The 20,451-nt window shown below is 44.2% G+C and overlaps 1 protein-coding gene across 2 annotated transcripts in view; it reads right to left on the reverse strand.

Moving 5' to 3' along the window:
* LOC309565450 (hepatocyte nuclear factor 4-beta-like) overlaps nt 1–20,451 on the reverse strand; it is a 59,645-nt gene that overhangs the window by 25,640 nt on the left and 13,554 nt on the right. For both annotated transcript variants that reach the window (XM_082270417.1, XM_082270416.1), the window contains exon 3: nt 10,150–10,321. In XM_082270417.1, the coding sequence (XP_082126543.1) occupies nt 10,150–10,321 (172 nt within the window). The remainder of the gene's footprint in view (nt 1–10,149; nt 10,322–20,451) is intronic.

The raw sequence follows: 20,451 nt of genomic DNA on the forward strand, positions 1-20,451 counted from the left end.
GATTATATCACATATAGTGCTCTGGGATCAGTGATTGTATCACATATAGTGGTCTATGATCAGTGATTGTATCACATATAGTACTCTGGGACATAGGTGTGCGCAGCCTATTGCATTAGGGTGTGCACCCCAAAGCTTAAATACACATGCATGTGTTTGCCTACATGTACATGGCCCCGGTACATTACTCTCCATGCTGGCAAAGAAAAATAGAAGTGTGTGGCACTTCTCTTATGGCAGAGCAGGTCCGAAGGAGATCTTTCCCATCTCCTCACTGGCAAACAGAGTGATAATGCTAAAGTGCCCTAGGTGATTAGGGAGTGCCCAGGCACACCCGGCACACCCTGTGCGCACGCCTATGCTCTGGGATCAGTGATGGTATCACATATAGTGCTCTGGGGATCAGTGATTGTATCACATATATTTGTCTGGAGATCAGTGACTGTATCACATATATTTGTCTGGAGATCAGTGATTGTATCACATGGCTGAAATATTACAATTTACATCCCAGCTTCCACCTGTTCATCCTATACAGACCCATATGTCCCAATTCTGTAATAAAAAGCTAGAGCCACCATACTTTCCCACAACCCTAAGAGCCCAGCTGTTGGATTTCTGCCGGGGAAAAATAATCTGAAATGACGGGAACGCCAATAAAAAAATGACGATGGGTACAGAGGAGCAAAGAGAGGTCAGATAAAGAATCTGTGAGAAAATACAACTAAACCTGAAAATTATCTATAATTTTGCATTCAAGGCTGACTTCCCTCTAATATGAGATGTTTGCCTTTAAAGAGAATTTAGAATGATTTTTTTTTGCATTCTTTTAGGTAAGCATGTAAAACATAATTAGAATGAGTAATTATATAGATACATGGGGCAGCCATGTTTGCCCATAAACATATGATCAGTTTTTACTGCTTCAGCCAAACTTCTAAAAACAATGCACCCCCTGTGTGGCTAATATCTCATTTTAGCCGTTAATAAGATATTTAACTGCTGTGTGCTGAGTGAGCTCTTGACGTAATGTGCTCTTCTCCATTGCTGTGTAATGCAGGCTCTTGCCCCAACCACTACTGCTACTGCCTAGTAATTATTTTCCAGCCATTTGTAGCACTCTCCTAGGTAGGTGCTAGAGAGAGAGTATAGTTTTTGGCTCTGTCTGCCTATCAGAATAGCAGCAGGGAAATCTATATTGCTTTCTGTCTGCTCAGTGTGTGATTCATTGAGTCTAGATAGTGTTTCACACTGGTCCAATAGGGAGGCATGTTGGACAGTGGGAGGAAACCGGACCAATGGGTACACAGGCTTTGATACAGTCCCAGTGATTGGTAGAGATTGGCTGTCACTGTGCATTATGGGATACGGTATAAAAGCCAGGAGCACATGTGCTGCGGGGTCTTTGGCTGGTGAACAGAGTCCTGGAGGGAGGGTGGCGGCTGCCTCCTCCTCTGTAGCAGTGACACGTGGTCACAGGCGGTCGGCCTGGGGACCAGAGGAAAGTAACTGAACCCAGAGGTCCAGGAGAACTGACTGAAGGGGTAGAGACACCGGAGACCCTTGAAAAACAGTATCGTGAGTAAAGGGAATCGTGTCTAGATGCCTGACCTGAGGGGGGCCACCCCGGTGTAAGATAGTCAGAGGACGGGTGTCAGTCTGTGGAGTGAAAGGGGATTCTAGGCAGGTATCCTGAAGATAATCTATCCAACTAAGTCGTCTTAACAGAGACTTGACCTAAATTCATCAAGAGGCAAGGTGAATCTGCAGCCTGGCTGGATTTCAAGATAGGAGTCCTCATCCATTGTGAATAGATTAATTTGGAGTATCCCACTCTTCCCTTCTCCCATCCCTATTTAAAATAAACATCAAAAACAGCTACATACCCCTGGACTGTTCATTGACTGAGCCAAAGAAGTAAAGTGTTAATCTGTGAATGTCGCTGTTGCTAACGGTAACCCAGGGGGACCCAAGAGTGTGTTATCCAGCAGTCCTCAAGGGGGCAGTGGTACACCTTTAATTTTGCTTTAATCTGAGAAGTTGAATCATGCTATGTCACATACAGAGCTCCCTCTAGTGGCTTACCTATATTTTTAAAGGTAGAGTCCACCTTTATGCAAAAATGTAATAAATACACCCACATTGTTAAAATACAAATGTGCATTGATTAGATGTTTGTATTGAAGCCTGCAGAGCATTTCAACCAGGAACAGTTTATCGATGGTGCAATGCAATGGCTCCTGTATTGTTTTCGCCCCAGCCCAAGGTATGGAGCTACAGAGCTGTTGTTGAGCTGGAGGCAGCGAACAATAAACTACAAATGCAGTGACAGCTTGCACTCACACCTGACAATGGTGACATGGCAGTGGGGTGGCTCTTCATGATAATCATGACTAAGAAGTGGTCATCGGGGGCCCCAGGGGCATTTTTATGTAGCTTTTAGAAAAAGGAATGTGTAATGACAGAGTTTCAGTATTATAAACTGATCCTTTGTGCTGAGGTTTATGTGTGTCTGTAAGGCTCTCATTTGTGTGATTAAGGAGTATTCTGTGAGTAAAATGAATGTTGTATAGGTGTGTGATGTATACTGTGAGGAGACTTGGAATTCTTTAATCCTTTTCAATCAATACATTTTTATTGAATTTCATTTTTTTTTTCAATCAATACATTTTTATTGAATTTCAAGGAATTCTTTAATCCTTGTCCCATATTTCAGTGTAATTTTTCTTCCCTACTTTTTGCCGTGGCGTGTATAGCGTGCTGCAGTTCCTCATAACCCTACATTTCTCATAATGCTCATGCACTCTGCAGTATAATTGAGCATCATGGGAAATGTAGTTCCAAAACATCTGGGGTGCCAAGGTTAACAATTACTGCCCTAAGGTGTCCTCAAGTTGGGGGGTATGCATGCTGCATGCTGCTTAGCAAAAATAAATAAGCAGGTTGTTATGCTAAAAATCGTGATTTTGAAATCAGCAATTTTTTTTTTTTTTATTTTGGACAGAGTGGAAAGGGATTAGAACACCTGTCCATTTTTATTGCTGTCTGTGCCCCCGTTAGGGAGAGTCATCCTCTCTATTTGTCTTGTTTCCTGTTGTCATTAAAAGTAAAAGTAAAAGAAAATCTGAAATTTTGGGTTGTCCCCAGAAAAGTAATAGTGGAGAAATCTTTCAATCTTCCAACACTAGTTTTGGTGGTCTGGGGGCCCCCAGGAGATTTGCTTAATTTTTAGGGATTTATTCTCACTTCCTGTTTTGGTTATGGGACAGGAATTGAAGGTTAGCATCCCCATTGAGACAAAGAGGATGAAAATGAACTCTACAATGGTTATAACCCTCCCTTACTCTATCCAAAATGAAACAATAAGTTTTGCCTATAGTTCTACTTTAAAGGGTAACTCCACTTTCGCTGGGGGAAAAAAAATCAGCAAATAAAGAAAAAAAAATATAGCGTAAACAATCGTGACCCAAATCCTATTGTAATTGAACGTTATTAAAAATGACCTTTCCTTTTCAATCTGCAGATGTTGTAATTTTCTGAAAATGCAATATGGCCGCCTGGAGGTGTTCTTTACAGAGAATGTGTACTGACCACACCCCCAGAAACATAATTTCCTGCTTGTGTGATTGGCTCACCAATTTTCCCAGAAGTCTGCCTAAAATACAAGTCAGATTTCTGGCATCCCCTGCAACAAAAATGTCATTTTTGGTGAGATATTCCCAATAGGAAGACGTCTAAAGGGATGCAGGCCCAGCAGATTTACTCATTAGTGCCCTGCAGCTGCCACAGCTGACAGATAATTATGAAACCACTCCCATTAGACTCACTTAGCACAGAGGAACAAACAATGATTTCTTCAGAATAACAAAAGGTTGGAATCTGCAACAAAGTTTGTTAAAATCCTTGCAATGTACAGAGATCACCCAGAGGGGAATGTTTTTTCTCAACAAAAGTGGAGTTCTACTTTAATGTATTTCAGCTTAGCTTTATGTTAAGTGTACTTTAAAGGGATTTTTAGTTTTTTTTTTGTTTCTGCTTCTTTCCCCCAACTATTTATTTCATGCTGTTACAACTTACAGGCAGGAGCCTAGGGCCCGTGGATGTCTAGGGGCCCCATGGGCATCCGCAGAACTTTTTTCAGGGGGGGGGGAATCATTTTAATGCTCCGCCCATTTTCACCCCCGTAGATCCCCTTTTTAGAGGCCAGGGTCCCCATAGATCCCCCTTTAGAGCAGGCCAGGCAGGGTCCCCCATAGATCCCTTGTTAGTCTTACCTTTTCACCTATATTTCCTGCTCCACCTGGTACTCCAGGCTCTCCCTGCAAAGAATATATATATATATTTAGCCAATATGACCCCCCTTTAGAGCAGGCCAGGATCCCAAGAGATCCCCCTTTAGAGCAGGCCAGGCCAGGGTCCCCCATAGATCCCCTTTTAGAGCAGGCTCCCCATATATTCCCTTCTTAGAGCAGGCCAGGAAATTTCCAGGGGGGGGGGGGGGCACTAGCCCCCCCTTGCAGACGCTCATGAGGGGCCCATCTATATCCTTCATTTTCCTTCAGTAATATAGAAGAATAGTCAAAGTTGGGAGGATGTAGAGTACTTGTGGGCAGTTGGTCTGACAGACCAATGCAAATGGGGGGATTCTCTGTACTTATTGCAATCTTTATTAATAGGGGGGCCCAAAGCTGGGGCCCCATTCTCACTTTTTTTCTGCCTCTACTCCAATGCTTCTACAGCTCTGCAGAGAGTTGCTGTTTGTTTCCTTTATTCGGTGGCCTGATGAATAGAGCCAGAAGCTTTCATTCCTCTTCATTACCACTTTCCCCGTCGCCTAATTAGCTCCACCAGCAGACTGATTATTTCCCTCTCCGTGACTTGGAAAGGTTAGCGGTAATTAATGAGCGGAAAATAAGCGTAAACCTTGACTCTGCGATATGGCAGAAGGTGAGCGCTACGGGAGCCAGCAAGCGCAGAGGTCGCCAGCGGAGGGATGATGGACGCGGCGGCTGAGCCAGTGGCTGAAAAGTAGCCGTGTGAACCCATAGACATCCCAGTGCGACCTTATTGCTGTACATTGTAGCTTTTACCGTAAGGTCTAAGCTTTTCCACTTTCTGAACTTTAACCTCCTGCCTCCCATGTAATGCAAATGTGCAGCAGCAAGGAAGGTGGGCTTTAGTGCACCGCATTTATGTGTCTATGGGCGGCAGAGCTGTCTGTGCTGAGAGCGCGCTCACTGGGGGCGCTTACAGATCATTGACTGAGATCTCAGTCTCTGCTCACGATCGGTAGCCGGCGGGACCGGCTCCTGATCATGTGACCACTTTGACAGCCAAGCACACTGGTCATATGATCAGCCAATCCTTTGCACCCCAAAGTAAATAAGTTCCAACTAACTGTCAAACCTCAGTGCTCACTTTGTAGATAGTGGTAGCAAGGCGACGCTGCACTCCTTGAGCGGGGAAACTCCAAAAGCACTAAAAGCAGAAAAAAAAGAAGGGCGCAAATGCCTAGTGCATTACCTAAGACACCTTGGAAATTGGTTAAACTAGCCAAATGCATACTCACAAATATATGAGAATAAAACGCATGTAAAATACAACTCCAGTGACGAGGGTCATACATCTCCCGGTGTCATGTGACTCGTTATTGTTACAAGGTCTCAGGTGTGAATGGGGAGCAGGTGTGTTAAAATTGGTGTTATCACTCTCACTCTCTCATACTGGTCACTGGAAGTTCAACATGGCACCTCATGGCAAAGAACTCTCTGAGGATCTGAAAAAAAGAATCGTTGCTCGTCATAAAGATGGCCTAGGCTATAAGAAGATTGCCAAGACCCTGAAACTGAGCTGCAGCACAGTGGCCAAGACCATACAGAGGTTTAACAAGACAGGTTCCCCTCAGAACAGGCCTCGCCATGGTCAACCAAAGAAGTTGAGGGCACGTTCTCAGTGTCATATCCAGAGGTTGTCTTTGGGAAATAGACTTATGAGTGCTGCAGAGGTTGAAGGGGTGGGGGGGGGGGGTCAGCCTGTCAGTGCTCAGACCATACGCCGCACACTGCATCAAATTGGTCTGCATGGCTGTCATCCCAGAAGGAAGCCTCTTCTAAAGACGATGCACAAGAATGCCGCAAACAGTTTGCTGAAGACAAGCAGACTAAGGACATGGATTGCTGGAATCATGTCCTGTGGTCTGTAGAGACCAATATAAACTTATTTGGTTCAGATGGTGTCAAGCGTATGTGGCGGCAACCAGGTGAGGAGTACAAAGACAAGTGTGTTTTGCCTACAGTCAAGCATGGTGGTGGGAGTGTCATGGTCTGGGGCTGCATGAGTGCTTCCAGCACTGGGGAGCTACAGTTCATTGAGGGAACCATGAATACCAACATGTACTGTGACATACTGAAGCAGAGCATGATCCCCTCCCTTCAGAGACTGGGGCTGCGGGGCAGTATTCCAACATAACGACCCCAAACACAACTCCAAGATGACCACTACCTTGCTAAAGAAGCAGCTGAGGGTAAAGGTGATGAACTGGCCAAGCATGTCTCCAGACCTAAACCCTATTGAGCATCTTTGGGGCATCCTCAAATGGAAGGAGGAAGAGCGCAAGGTCTCTAACATCCACCAGCTCCGTGATGTTGTCATGGAGGAGAGGAAGAGGACTCCAGTGGGAACCCGTAAAGCTCTGGTGAACTCCATGCCTAAGAGGGTTAAGGCAGTGCTGGAAAATAATGGTGTCCCACAAAATATTGACACTTTGGGCCCAATTTGGACATTGTCAATTAGGGGTGTACTCACTTATGTTGCTAGCGGTTTAGACATTAATGGCTGTGAGTTGAGATAAAATAGAAGTAAACCTAATTTCTAACATCTCATATACGCTTTAGCTTCTTGCCACCCAAAAAATGCATATGTGTGGTGGAGCACATATGCATCCACGGTTTTTGTACTGAGAGCATGCTTGCTGCGCACTCCCAGCACAGTGGCTGAGCTGTCATAGACAGCTCTAGGCTTCTCAATATGATCGGGAGCCAGCAAGATGAGCTCATGATCATGTGACCACTGTGGCAGCCAGTCACTGGGGTCACATGATCTGAGAATCTGTTCTGCTCCAAAGGAGTTTAGACCCACTTAAAGGGATGCAGCAGCATTTTTCACTGATAGAAAAATTTACGTATTTTCAACAAATTTGTAATAAAAATGGAGGCAACCTCTAGCTTTTTTTATTATTATTAAAGTGGTTCTATATTCTTGTATTCTATGCATGAAGGTAAAAAAAAACCCTGCCAGGGCAGGGTGGGAAAGGGTTAAAGTAGATGTAACATCTACTAACAGTTTCTAACATCTCAGATGTAGCACCCTCCTAGGTAGGTGCTAGGTAAAAGCATGTATCGCTCCTGTTGCTTATCAGGGGAGCCTGATCTATTTGGTTGCCTGTCACATGTTTCCAGGTGTGGTTCACTGGGTCTGAGGGAGTGTCCCCACTGCATCCAATGAGGGAGCTTGTTGGACAGTGGAGGAAACCCAGCCAGTGACACATCATGTTTTATGGCAGTCCCAGTGGGAGGGCATTCTCGCAATGCATCCTGGGATTGACCATAAATACGGAGGGGACATGTGACAGGGCGTTTTTGGCAGGAAGCAGAGTCCCAGGAGGAGATGGATGGCTGTCTCTCCTCCTGCAGTGTATGAGGAAGGTGGTCTTAGATGGTCGGCCTAGTGAACCAGGTGTGGAGCTGAGCTGCAGAGGATCCAGAGTGCTGACGGTGGAGCTGCTGGCAGAGTCTTTTGGGAAAAACAGTGTCCGTGAGTACTCAGGGACCTGCCTAAGGGTCTGACCCAGGAAGGGGGACCACTCCAGTGAAATCAGGGGATCAAGGAGCTAGCTCACACGGAGAGTATTAAAATAAAGGGGATGCCGTGTAGAAAGCAATGCAGAATAGGAACAAAGGGAGTGCCAGGAAGGACCCTGAAGATTGTTCTGCAGTACAATACAGCTTATCTAAAGCGGTTAATTTATTATTACTTCATCGCTATTGACAAGGTAAAGCAGCGGCCTTGCAGCACTCAAGTGCAGTTAAACATCCCAGCAAATTGTGCATAGTTTATTCAAGCTGGAGAATCCCACTCATTCCTTTCTCCTATCCAAGTTCTCAATAAAACCACAAAAACCAAAAACCCTAGACTGTTTCTTGACTGAGCCAGGCACTTTGAAGTCGGTGAACTATTGTACTGTTGTTATGGGTAACCCAGGGGAACCCGTCACCAGCAGCTCCCCAGGGAGTAGTGCTACACATATATGCTTTGGGCCTCTTGCCACCCACGTACTACATCTGCACAGCAGAGCATACCTATATGTGTCTGCACTGAGAGTATGCTTGTTGCACGCTCCCAGCACAGTGGCCAGGCTTTCATAGACAGCTTCTGCCTTCTTGTTATGATAAGGAGCCAGCGAGATGGCCAATCATAGTGGCCGCATGATCAGGAAGCCCATCCCTCTCCCAGGGCAATTAGACCCACATAAAGGGATGCCGGGGCTGGGCAGGAAGGGGTTAACTTGTCCTTTCAAAATTATTATTATTTTTTTTTTCATTAAAATAATCCCAGGTTATCCTGCCATGAAGGTAAGTGTTAGGACATTTCCTATTATACGGTGTCAACGCTCTGCCCCTGTCTCCCAGGGGTGCCCCTGTGTTGTCACCCTGTCACTTGCTCTCATGGTGGGAACTTGAGAATCAGGAACAATGAAGCACAGTCATTGTGCAAGTTCTACAAATCAGGAAACTGTTTATATACAATCAGCAGATATGGATGTTCCCATGTGCATAGAAATAATTACAAACTATATATAAACCTTTGATACATATTAAAGAGATTATTACCATTAGGCCCATGTGCACGTGTGTTAATGTGCAAAATGGAGTGCGTTAACATGCATTGCGTTAATGCAGCTGAGTGAAATAAATGGGATGCCACCTGTGACAGGAGTCACTTTGGGTAGAGGGCTCATGGAACCCAGATTACTTTAGAGAGGTCAGGAAACTCCTTGTCCAGCTTCCCCGGCCCCTCTTATGTGTAAGTTACCCTGTGTCTATTAGGGGCACAGGGTGACCAAGAACCCCAGTCGGGTCTGCACTAATCAGACTCGCTGTACAACCACACCGCATTTCGTGTTACCCCGGTTATCCTGGGTTCTATATGTGTGGTTTGAGTTGAAAGAATGAAGGGCCTCTTTCACTTGAGAAAATAATATTTCTGAATATCCCTCAAGAAATATATAAAGATAAACAATTTGACTTGTCAGATTGCTTGAATATTGTTGGAGTCTCTCATAGACCCTAGCTTGTTAAGTACCTGTATCCCATTGTTCTATTGTTTCTGTCTGGCTTAAGATCAACTTTATGATTATGGGATGTATATGTGCATGTGGATAGGCTGCTAAGGGGGTGGGGGGGGGGGGTGGTTGTCCCACAGTGTATATCTCTTTGTGCCTGTGTTTGAATAAACAGTTTTTATCCTGGAAGGTTCCAAAACTTATACAAGCTAAGTTGTTGGCTAGCTTTGTATAGGGTGGCTGGGAAAATCTGATATCTATGTTCACGACTGGGAGGAAGCCGTATACTGACGGAAGTCCACAAGTACAGTGTGGGTTGCGGTTCCGTTACACCACCGTACCCTGAGATGCCAAAAATCAGGCATTACTATTTTTTGTAACTCATGGTAACACAGAATATTACTGTACTGTGTGCTGCAGCATGTTGCAATGTAGGTGCGTTGCCTTAGTGCGTCGGGATGCCATTCCAAATCAAGGGTACTGCAATGCAGCCACACATACAACATGCGTTACCACAACACAGAGGTGTATATGGGCAGCAAAATAAACTTGGTCGTTGGCTAAACGAAGTGGTGGAAGGAAAGCTGCAAATGTCCCGCTGATAGGGATTGTGCAATGGTGCCAATATTTGTGAATGGTACCCCACCCACACCTGCGTTGGAGTGCACTGCAATGCATGGTAATGTGCAGCCATGCGTTATGACGTTCTTTATTTTAAAAAAAGTCTACAGGTCCAATTTTAGCCATTAGAAGGAGCCCATTCATACAACCATCAACTCACATCCATGGCCAATAGCTCAGCGCCTTACCTGCAGGCGTACATGTGATTCTTGCGCACACTTCTTCGGAAGAACCCTTTGCAGCCATCACAGCTGGAAGCTCCATAGTGTTTTCCGGTAGCTCGATCCCCGCAGATAGAGCAATAGGAGCTGACGCCGTTGCTGAGCACGCCCGGGCTCGCCGACTCCACGGCAATAATTTCTGCAGAACACGAGAGGAAATTTCAGTTAAAATAATTTGACTGTATCCAAGAATTTGGTGATGAAAACAGTATCATTAGTAGTAATCAGCATGGGTTTATGAAGGGGTGTTCTTTCCAGACCAATCTGGATACAATGTAGGCTATGTGGGACTTTAGGTGAGACACCAGCAGGTAATGCCCAGCGTCTCCATCCCTATATCAGAAAAAATGAAGGTTGAAAGGGATTAAAAGAGGTGCATGTAAGCCAGCCAGCCCCCAGTTTGATGTACTCACCCTGTGTTCCCAGGTTCCGGCTCCACCCCCTCAGAACAGCCACTGCAGCATATATGAATGTCTGAACAAAATTATACACTCATAATATGGACGATCCACCCAGAACTGATATTTCAGTGCCTGGTGGATACTCAGGTACTATATCCCCCTGACTGTTTCTTGTATCTCTAGTGGACAAGTAAACTGGATTATTTTTTCTTTCTTTGTAAATATCGCTTTTGCACCTCCTACAATAAGAATGAGAAACATTGCATAGAGTCCACCCCAAAATACATGCCAGAACTTTTGAGTCTTGTTGATATATTGGGGTTGCACTGGACACCTTTGCTGCTATTGTGCTGGGTGTCCAGTGCGCCCCTGTGCCTTTAATGAGAAGTGGGCTCCCTCCAGGCTTACCTGTCCTCTGCCTATCCATTATAATGCATGTGCTTCCACTGTGGAGGCTCTCGAAATTTAGAGTTAGGACTACAGAAAACACTGGGGTGCCTTAACGGGGCTCTGTAGCTTACGCATGTATTTGTAAATGTGTACAAATGAAACCTCTATTTTTACCACACACTATTAGCCCTGGTTCACATTTGTGCGATTGCGGAGATCGCATGTAATTCGGAACGCACTGCTCCTAAATTACATGCGATCTCATGTGCGGTGCGAATTTCAGCCATACACTTTGTATGGCTGAATTCGCACCGCATCTGCAATAAACTCGCACATAAGGCTTTTTTTTATCCTCAGTAGAATCGGATCGCATAGTGGTTCACACTAGTGCGATCCGATTCTGTGTGAACTTGCGATCGCAACTGGGGGTGTTGTTACCATTTAATTGACACCCCTGCGCATCGTATATGGCAGTGTGAACTGCCAGAGGTGCGGATGCGATGCAGGATCACGCTGCATATTCGCAGCGTTCCCGCATCGCACAAATGTGAACCGGCACTTAGACAGGATGATTCAGTTGGTTGCAGGCTGGTCGGTAAGTTGAGATGGGAATTTCCTTGGTTTTGTTTTGCCAGTTACAGGTTAGGGCAGTGTCAGTTACTATACTCCCCTGACTCTTTCTTGTATCTCTAGAGGACAGGTAAACTGTATTATTTTTTTTTTCTTTGTAAATGTCCCTTTTGCACATCCTACAATAAGAATGAAAAAAATTGCATAGACTCCACCCCAAAATGCATGCCAGAACCTTTGAGTCTTGTATTGATTTTAAGGGGAATGCTTAGGCAAAAAAAAAAACAACAAAAAAGTGTAAGGTCCCCCTAAAAAGCCATATTAGACCCTTAATCCGAGCAAGCAGACAGGCTGGTCTGGAGATGGTGGGATGAGTATGCATACTCATCCCACCATCTCCAAACCTCCAAACCATACTGGGCTACATGTGTCCTCAACATAGAGGGACCTTGCCAAGTGGGGATTACCGTGTTCACAAGGACAAGGGCCTCTTTCCGACAACAATGGCCTAGCGATTGTGGGGGTCTGTGAGTGGCTTATCGGAATCTAAAAGCCTTTAAAAATAAGGTGGCTCCCAGATACTGGCTTCCCCTCAAGGTGAATGAGTAAGGAATACATAGCACCCCTACTCATAAAAAAGATGTAACCTAAAAATAAAGACAAGTCCTTTATTATAAAAATCCCCAAAAGATCCAGAAATTACAAACCTGATGGACCTGGTGCACATGGCCCATCCCAATGGTAATGCTGGCTGAATGACAGCTCCTTGAGCTGTCATCTGTTATATAAGGGAAAAGGCGGGGATAGTAGTGACATCATTGGCAGAAAATGGCCATATATGGGCATTGATGTCCCTGCCATCCCTGCCTGTTTGCCCAAAGAGGTTAGTTCACCTTTACAGAAAAAATGTAAAGGTGAACTAACACCAAACACAATCCCCACTCCCCCTTCCCATCCAGTCCCCACTGTACTTTACTCTGGGATTGCCGAGCTGTCAGCACCTTTGCAGCCGCTCCAGTGAACCAGGCAATTGAAATCCCCGACCTTCTCCATTTTCTCCATCAGTGCTTCCATGATGGACCAGATGATTTGTGATTGGTCAGTACTGTCCATGTGACCAATCAGAATCCATCCTGAAAGCACTGATGGAGAAAAGCAAAGAGTGGCTGTGGGGGGTGCTGACAGCTCTGCAACCCTGAAGGTAAGTACAGCAGAGACCAGGTGGGTTAGGGGAGGGTGTCTGGTTACATAGTTAGTGAGGTTGAAAAAAGACATCCGTCCATCCAGTTCAACCTGTGTGTGTGTGTGTTTGCTGTTAACCGTACATTGTATACCCCTGTATGTTGTGGTCTTTAAGGTGCCCATCTAATAGTTTTTTGAAGCTATCAATGCTCCCTGCTGATACGACTGCTTGTGGAAGAGAATTCCACATTCTTACCGCTCTTACAGTGAAGAACCCCTTACGCACTTTAAGGTTAAACCGCCTTTCCTCTAGTTTTAGTGAGTGGCCACGTGTCTTATTGTATTCCCTTTCTCTGAATAGTTTGTTCCTTATGCTAGGGTCGCCAGTACAGTATTTGTACATTGATATCATATCCCCCCTCAATCGTCTCTTCTCCAGAGAGTTCACCTTTATATTTTTTCTGTAAAAGCGAACACTTTAAGTAGTTGGGAATTCCCGGCCATGTAAGCCAATATTCCGGTAATGGCGTTGGTTACTAGGGTCGCAGCGGGTGCCAGCACTTGTGGCTTTCTTAACAACCATTGACAGTGGGAAGCTGTCTTATATATAAGTAGTAAAAATACCACTTCTGTGTATGATGCTTGGCTCCCTGTAAACAGGAGGCCAAATAGGCAAAATCGAACTGTCTCATCCCTTTTATTGATGAATTATTGCTTACAGAGCTGCACTAATTTGTGTCTTTTGTTAGCTTTAAATAATCGCTGTTCTCCCAACAAAGACAATAGATGTAAAGACATAATTTGATGTAATTTAAGAGTTCCAAGAGCTTTTCATTGTAAATTAATATCCTGCGGCTTCACAAGGCCCCCATTCTCGATGAACTAAGAGTATCAGGTTAGCATGCTGTTTATACAGACATAGATGCAACAATATATATATGCACTGTTCTAGCCGGGTTAGCAGGCTTGGTCATCCTCTGTCTCCCCAACCCCCGCCCCCGCCGTTATGAGCTGCACACAGAGGAAGACTCTACAGCTGGGTGTGTGTACTTGAAAGCTGGATCTGCTAACTGCCCAGCTTGCAGAATCATAACTGTTGCCTGCCAGGAGTGGTGAGAAGAAACACAGCTTTAACCTCTTGCTAAACTTGTTCACATAGACCGCTCCTTACATAGTAGCCCTACATCTATACATTACTTATTTTTCAAGAAGCAGACTAGTGGGCGCCACAGACAGAAGGGCCCCACCACAAGCCAGCCAAGGCTAGCAATAATGTGCCAGATATTTTGTCACCACCTCTAAGGCTACCCCACTTAGGAACACTTATGGATGCCCACATCTGGGGTGTCACTTCGGAGTGCACCCTGTACATTAATATTGAGTTATTTCGGGTTTGATTTTGCTCAATAATAGTTACCTCAGTTAAAGTTTGGACTTATATTGACGCAAGTTAGGTATTTTCTTCCCTGTTAGGCCAAAAATCACTACATTAACTCTGCAAGCTTGAATAGTTTATTGCCTAATGCCAACTTTTGCATTGCACCTGCTTTGACGTAATACACTAACTTCATCTTTGGCCTAATGTATGTGCAATATAATAGATCTGTGAGTTACTAACACTCAAGTTATTAAGGTGCAAGTGATACTCCATCTCAAACCAGGCGTGTCAGTGGGGACCGAGCGGTATTAAAAGTCGTGGCAGAACAGAGGACCCATCATCACCAGCGGCTCCTGCAGGGATAAGCGCTACACTGCAATTACTAGTTTTACCAGTAGATGGCAGTGTCAGCCGACATGCATATATAATATAACATTCTTTCTAGTGGAACTACATGGTTGTGATGTAATTTCCTGTTTCTCTGTTTCTGTTGATTTTATTAAATCAAGAAGGAAGCGTGTTTTCTGCATGATCGTGCCTGAAAACTGCAGCAGCTTTCCAACAGCTTATCATTTTCAGGCAGGCTCTCTAGTATTAGATCCAGACTTGGCTTTGAAATACCTTTCTTGAAAATGTTCCCTATTCTCTGATCGTCTTCTTGTTTTGTCACGTCTTGTTTTGTCCCGTCACAGTCCGGGTTGTCCTGATCTCTCGGGGACGAGAACTTGTCGTGGTTCCAGTTACACGCTGCTATTAAATTATAACCATCATAAACTGTGACTAATGGTATCAAAGGTCACGTTGTATAAGTTAATGTCATGAAATCATCCACCAGACTTCCCGGTATCACTGACTATAAACACGCCCCCCGAAATAATCAAATTGTTTGGGAGAGGACATATCTGTAACTTGCTTGATATGTTAAAATATACAACAACAGTACAATTTTTTAGAAAAGCTCCACCATTTATTATAAAAAAAAGCTCCAGTCAGTAACTTTGCCTAGGCTGAGATGATGTCATAAGTCTGCTGCAGGCAGGAGGAAGCATTTTCTCATTCTCCCCTCCCATCCCCTCCCCCAGTGATCAAACTGTTCATTGAAATTTTGTACCAAGGCGAGAGGCTGCAGTAGGGGCCAAGAACTGCACAGGCGCCAGGATTTATATGAGCCGGCATCTCAGTCCAGCATGTAAATGGTGACCTTGGATGATGGCTGAACAAAGATGACTCCATCCTTCTGGAAATCCAGAAAGTAGATGGTGAGGTATATGCAAAAGAGGGGCTAAATCTTCTACAATGAATATCCAATGTTGTAGAAGACTTATTGGTCAAGCTGGCTTTCTTTGCTAAGGCTGCTTTTATGTACCAGAACACCCCCAAAGAGGGAGGGGGGTGGTCTTGAGAAAAGTCCAACTATATCATATATTTTTCACATTCTGCTATATAAACTTCTCAAAAAAAAAAAAAAATCAAATAAAAATCTTTTAACATTTTAGGCCAATTTGTTTTCTGCTACATATTTTTGTAAAAATATTGCATTAAGCGTGTTTTGATTGGTTTGCGTAAAAGTTATCACGTCTACTAACTACGGGAAAGATTTATGTCATTTTTATTGTTTCTTTTTTTTTTACTAGTAATGGCAGCGATCTGCAATTTTTAGCAGGACTGTGACATTGCGGCGGACAGATCGGACCCCTTACTGACATTTATGACACTTTTGGGGGACCAGTGACATTACTAAAGTAATCAGTGCTAAAAACATGCATTGTTACGGTAATAATGACACTGGCAGGGAAGGGGTTAACATTGTGGGTGATCAAGGGGTTAAACGTGAGCCTAGGGGAATGTTTCTAACTGTGGAGGGGCGGGGCTTCTGAAATAATCATAGAGACATGTGATCCTATATAGAAGGATCACATGGGCTCTGTGATCATTCCAGGGAGAAGAACGGTCAGATGTGTTTACAACAGCTGCCTGTCCTTCTCTCTCAGCAGGGAGCAAACGCAGGTGTCAGACGGCAATCGGAGCCACCTGACTCATGCACCGGCTTCCCCGCTGCTGAGTGGGGGCTGGAGCACGTCACCGGTGGCGCGCGCTCGCCCCCCAGCTGCCTGCTCACAACCGACGTCAACCTACGTTGATTTGCGCAGCAGTGCCACATTTCCACAGTGAATAGGCGGCGGCCGGTCGGGAACCAGTTGAGGGGGGTATCTGAACCCCTGATACACGTTTGATTTCTTTTTTACGCTGCTTGTCTAATAAACCCTCATTCTTGGCTCTCCGACGTTTAGTGTGTTGCTTACACTGCTTCTTGTATAGCAGAAAGTAGAGGGTGACCCTGGATGATGCCTGAGCAAAGATGGTGCCGTCCTCTAAGAGAGAAAAGCAGATGACATCATTGTCGGGGGGAGGGGTAATGTGATCTCTTTGAAAGGTAATAAATACCTGGAAGGGTGACACTGACACATTACTAACATGGAAAAAATTGATCTTTTGCCGTGTTCGTGTGACATCAGATGGGGGAAATCTTCCTGAACAGCAAATAGAAACCCCATTGAATTCCATTCTGTATTGCTATACAGGTAATAATATCATCACTATGCAATTATCTGAGATCTGTCTTCATCTGTCATCTCGGTGAGTGAGGTTCCTGACACCGGAAAATTCTCGGCTGCGAGACGATGACACAGAGAATGTGGACTCACCTCCGGCACCAGCCTGACAGGGACATAACGCTCTGATCCTTGTGTCAGAATGGTGCGCCGGGCAGATCCCGCCACTGGAAAACAAAGCTTTATCATTCAACTCGCTTCACATGAACTCGCGATTTTGTGCGGGCGACTTTCAATCCATTCACTTCAATGGGCCGCCCTATGCGTGTTTTACACCCAAAGGAAGCTCCTGCTTCTTTCTGGGTGACAAGCTTAATGCAGTTTTTAACCACTTCTGGACCGGAAGGATTTGCCCCCTTAATGACCAGGCCATTTTTTGCGATTCGGCACTGTGTTACTTTAACGGACAATTGTACGGTCGTGCGACGCTGTACCCAAATGTCCTTTTTTTCCCACAAATAGAGCTTTCTTTTGTTGGTATTTGATCACCTGTGCAACTTTTATTTTTTGCGCTATAAATAAAAAAAGAGCGACAATTTTGAAAAAAAAAAAAAAACAATATTTTTCACTTTCTGCTATATAACATTCCCAAAAAAAAGAAACAAAAAAAAAAAATTTCATTCTTTTAGGCCAATTTGTTTTCTGCTACATATTTTTGGTAAAAAAAAAAAAAAACGCAATAAACGTATTTTGATTGGTTTGCGCAAAAGGTATTACGTCTACAAACTAGGGGAAAGATTTATGTCATTTTTATTTTTTATTGTTTTTTTACTAGTAATGGTGGCGATCTGCGATTTTTAGCGGGACTGCAACATTGCAGCGGACAGATCGGACCCCTAACTGACATTTTTGACACTTTTGGGGGTACCAGTGACATTACTACAGTAATCAGTGCTAAAAATATGCACTGTTACTGTAAGAATGGCACTGGCAGGGAAGGGGTTAACGCCAGGGGTGATCAAAGGGTTAAGTGTGAGCCTAGGGGAGTGTTTACTTACTGTATGGTGGGAGGGACTTGTGAAATGATTATAGAGTCCTGTGATCCTACTGTATATAGAAGGATCACAGGAGCTCTGTGATCATTCCAGGGAGAAGAACGGTCAGCTGTGTTTACAATAGTTGACCGTCATTCTCTCTCAGCGGGGAGCGATCGCGGGTGTCAGGCGGCAATCAGAGCCACCTGCCCTGTGCATTGGCTTCCCTGCTCGCCCCCAACTGCTGACCGTCCTTCTCTCTCAGCAGAGAGCGATCGCGGGTGCCGCCGGTCCCTTGGATTGGCATCCCCACTGTCTAGTGGGGGCTCCCGCGAACCGACGTACGCATACGACAATTCGCGCAGCCGAGCCAGCCTACCGCAGTATATTTGCGGTGGGAGGTCGGCAAGCAGTTAAAGGCGTGTTTTGCCAAAACCGTAGCTTGATTCTGTCGTGCGACAATCACGGTAAGAATTGCACCATTTACAATGAATGACACCCAAACGTGCATTGCAGGGATTGCCACGTGATTCAGAATCGCAGGAAGAATTGTGGCGATTACACCGGCAAATCCAAAACACCAAGGGGTTGGTTTACTATAGGCAAATAGACTGTGCACTTTGCAAATTGCATTTGCTCCAGAGCTTAGTAAATGAGCAGAAGCTCTGTGGACTTCCATCATCCAATCACGTGCAAGCAAAAATGGTATATTTTTTATTTTTTTATTTTCCTTGCACGTGGGTATTCTTTGCAAAGTGAAGCTTTATCTCATTTACTAAGCTCTGGAGCAACTGCACTTGCAAACTGCACAGTTTATTACCCTTTAGTAAATAAACCCCAAAGTGTGAGGCCTTCTCTACTTCCATACCGGGCTAATTCTGGCATTTCTCTCCTACATGTAAAACTCATCTTTTGTTTTTTGCTAGAAAACTACTCAGAGCCCCCAAACATTATATATTATATATATATTAAGCAGAGGCCCTAGAGAATAAAATAGTGGGTATAGCAATTTTTTTATGTCACAATTGTATTTGTGCAGCGATTTGTTTAAAACACATTTTTTTGGAAAAAAATATCCTTTTATAATTTTTAATGCAAAAAAAAATAAAACACAATAAATAACCCCATTTTTTGTTAAAATATTAAAGATGATGGTACACCGAGTAAATGGATACCTAACAAGTCGCGCTTTGAAATTGCGCATGCTTGTGGATTGGCGACAAACTACGATACTTAAAAATTTCCATAGGAAAGATATTTTTACAGGTTACCAGTTTTGAGTTACAGAGGAGGTCTTGTGCTAAAATTATTGCTCTCGCTATAATGTTTCTGGCGATGCCTCACACGTGATACCTACATATGCGTTAGCTTCTGTGCACCAGTGTGAGGGGAAAGGGTCACTTCAATTTTTTTATTTATTCATATTTTTACACTGTTCCTATCATTTTTTAATCACTTTTATTCCTATCACACAAAATGTAAGCATCCCTTGTGATAGAAATAAGCAATGACAGGTACTTTTTATGGAGAGATCTGGGGTCTATAAGACCCCAAATCTCTCCTCTACCCCAGAAATCATGGGGTAAAAAAAAAAAAAAGAAAACATTGATCTGTGCTTTCTAGAAAAAAAAAATGGCAGTGTTTACATCTGCCAAAACCGGAAGTGACGCCATAAAGTCATTTGCAGCCTCCCAGGAGCACAGAGATGGTCCCCAGCCAGCTCTGTGGTAACACGGTGGAAGTGCCGGATTGGATCCCAGGCTCTCCGGTCACACCAGGGAGTTCAGAGATGTGCCGGTTGGCATCAAGAGGGGGGATGGGGGAACGTCCACTCCCGCTGCCTGTAAAAGCAATCCAGCGGCTAATTGGTCGCTAGGATGGCTTTTACAAAAAAGGGAATGACTGCCTGAAAGAAAGGATACCGGGATGATGCCTGTAGTTGCAGGCATCATTCTGGTATAACCACTTCAACCTAAGGAAGTCCATGGATGTCCAACGGTCAGGAAGAGTATAAAAGCCCAGAGCAATAATGTAACATAAAATCCCAGATATTGTGTAATGATCTATCTACCGTATCAATCAGTATGAATCACAGAGCTCAGCAATCATCAGTGATAGGACAAAGTCCATCAACATACAAAAAACATGTCCAAGCGCAAAATTATCCACCCACACATAACAGAGCAATAGACCACACATTTGTTGAGGTCATACCACACATTCGCAGAGATGTACACATCCCATGAGGCATTGTAAAACTCTGACATTCACAGCCATGACAACTGGAGGGCCAAAGTTTGAAGACCCCTGGTTTAGATCAAAGCATATTCATGTGTTAGAATGGCCCAGTCAAAGTCCAGACCTAAATCCAATTGAGAATCTGTGGCAAGACTTGAAAATTGCTGCTCACAGACGCTCTCCATCCAATCTGACAGAGCTTGAGATATTTTGCAAAGAAGAATGGGCAAAAATGTCCCTCTCTAGATGTGCAAAGCTGGTAGAGACATCCCAAAAAAGACTTGCAGATGTAATTGCAGGGAAAGGCGGTTCTACAAAGTATTGACTCAGGGGGGTGAATACAAATGCACGTCACACTTTTCACATATTTATTTGTAAAAACTTTTGAAAACCATTTATCATTTTCCTTCCACTTCACATTTATGTGCCACTTTGTGTTGGTCTATCACATAGAATCCCAATAAAATACATTTATGTTTATGGTTGTGACATGACAAAATGTGGAAAATTTCAAGGGGTGTGAA

This window comes from Pelophylax lessonae, assembly GCF_965119305.1.
Source record: "Pelophylax lessonae genome assembly, chromosome: 10".
NCBI classification, from domain to species: domain Eukaryota; kingdom Metazoa; phylum Chordata; class Amphibia; order Anura; family Ranidae; genus Pelophylax; species Pelophylax lessonae.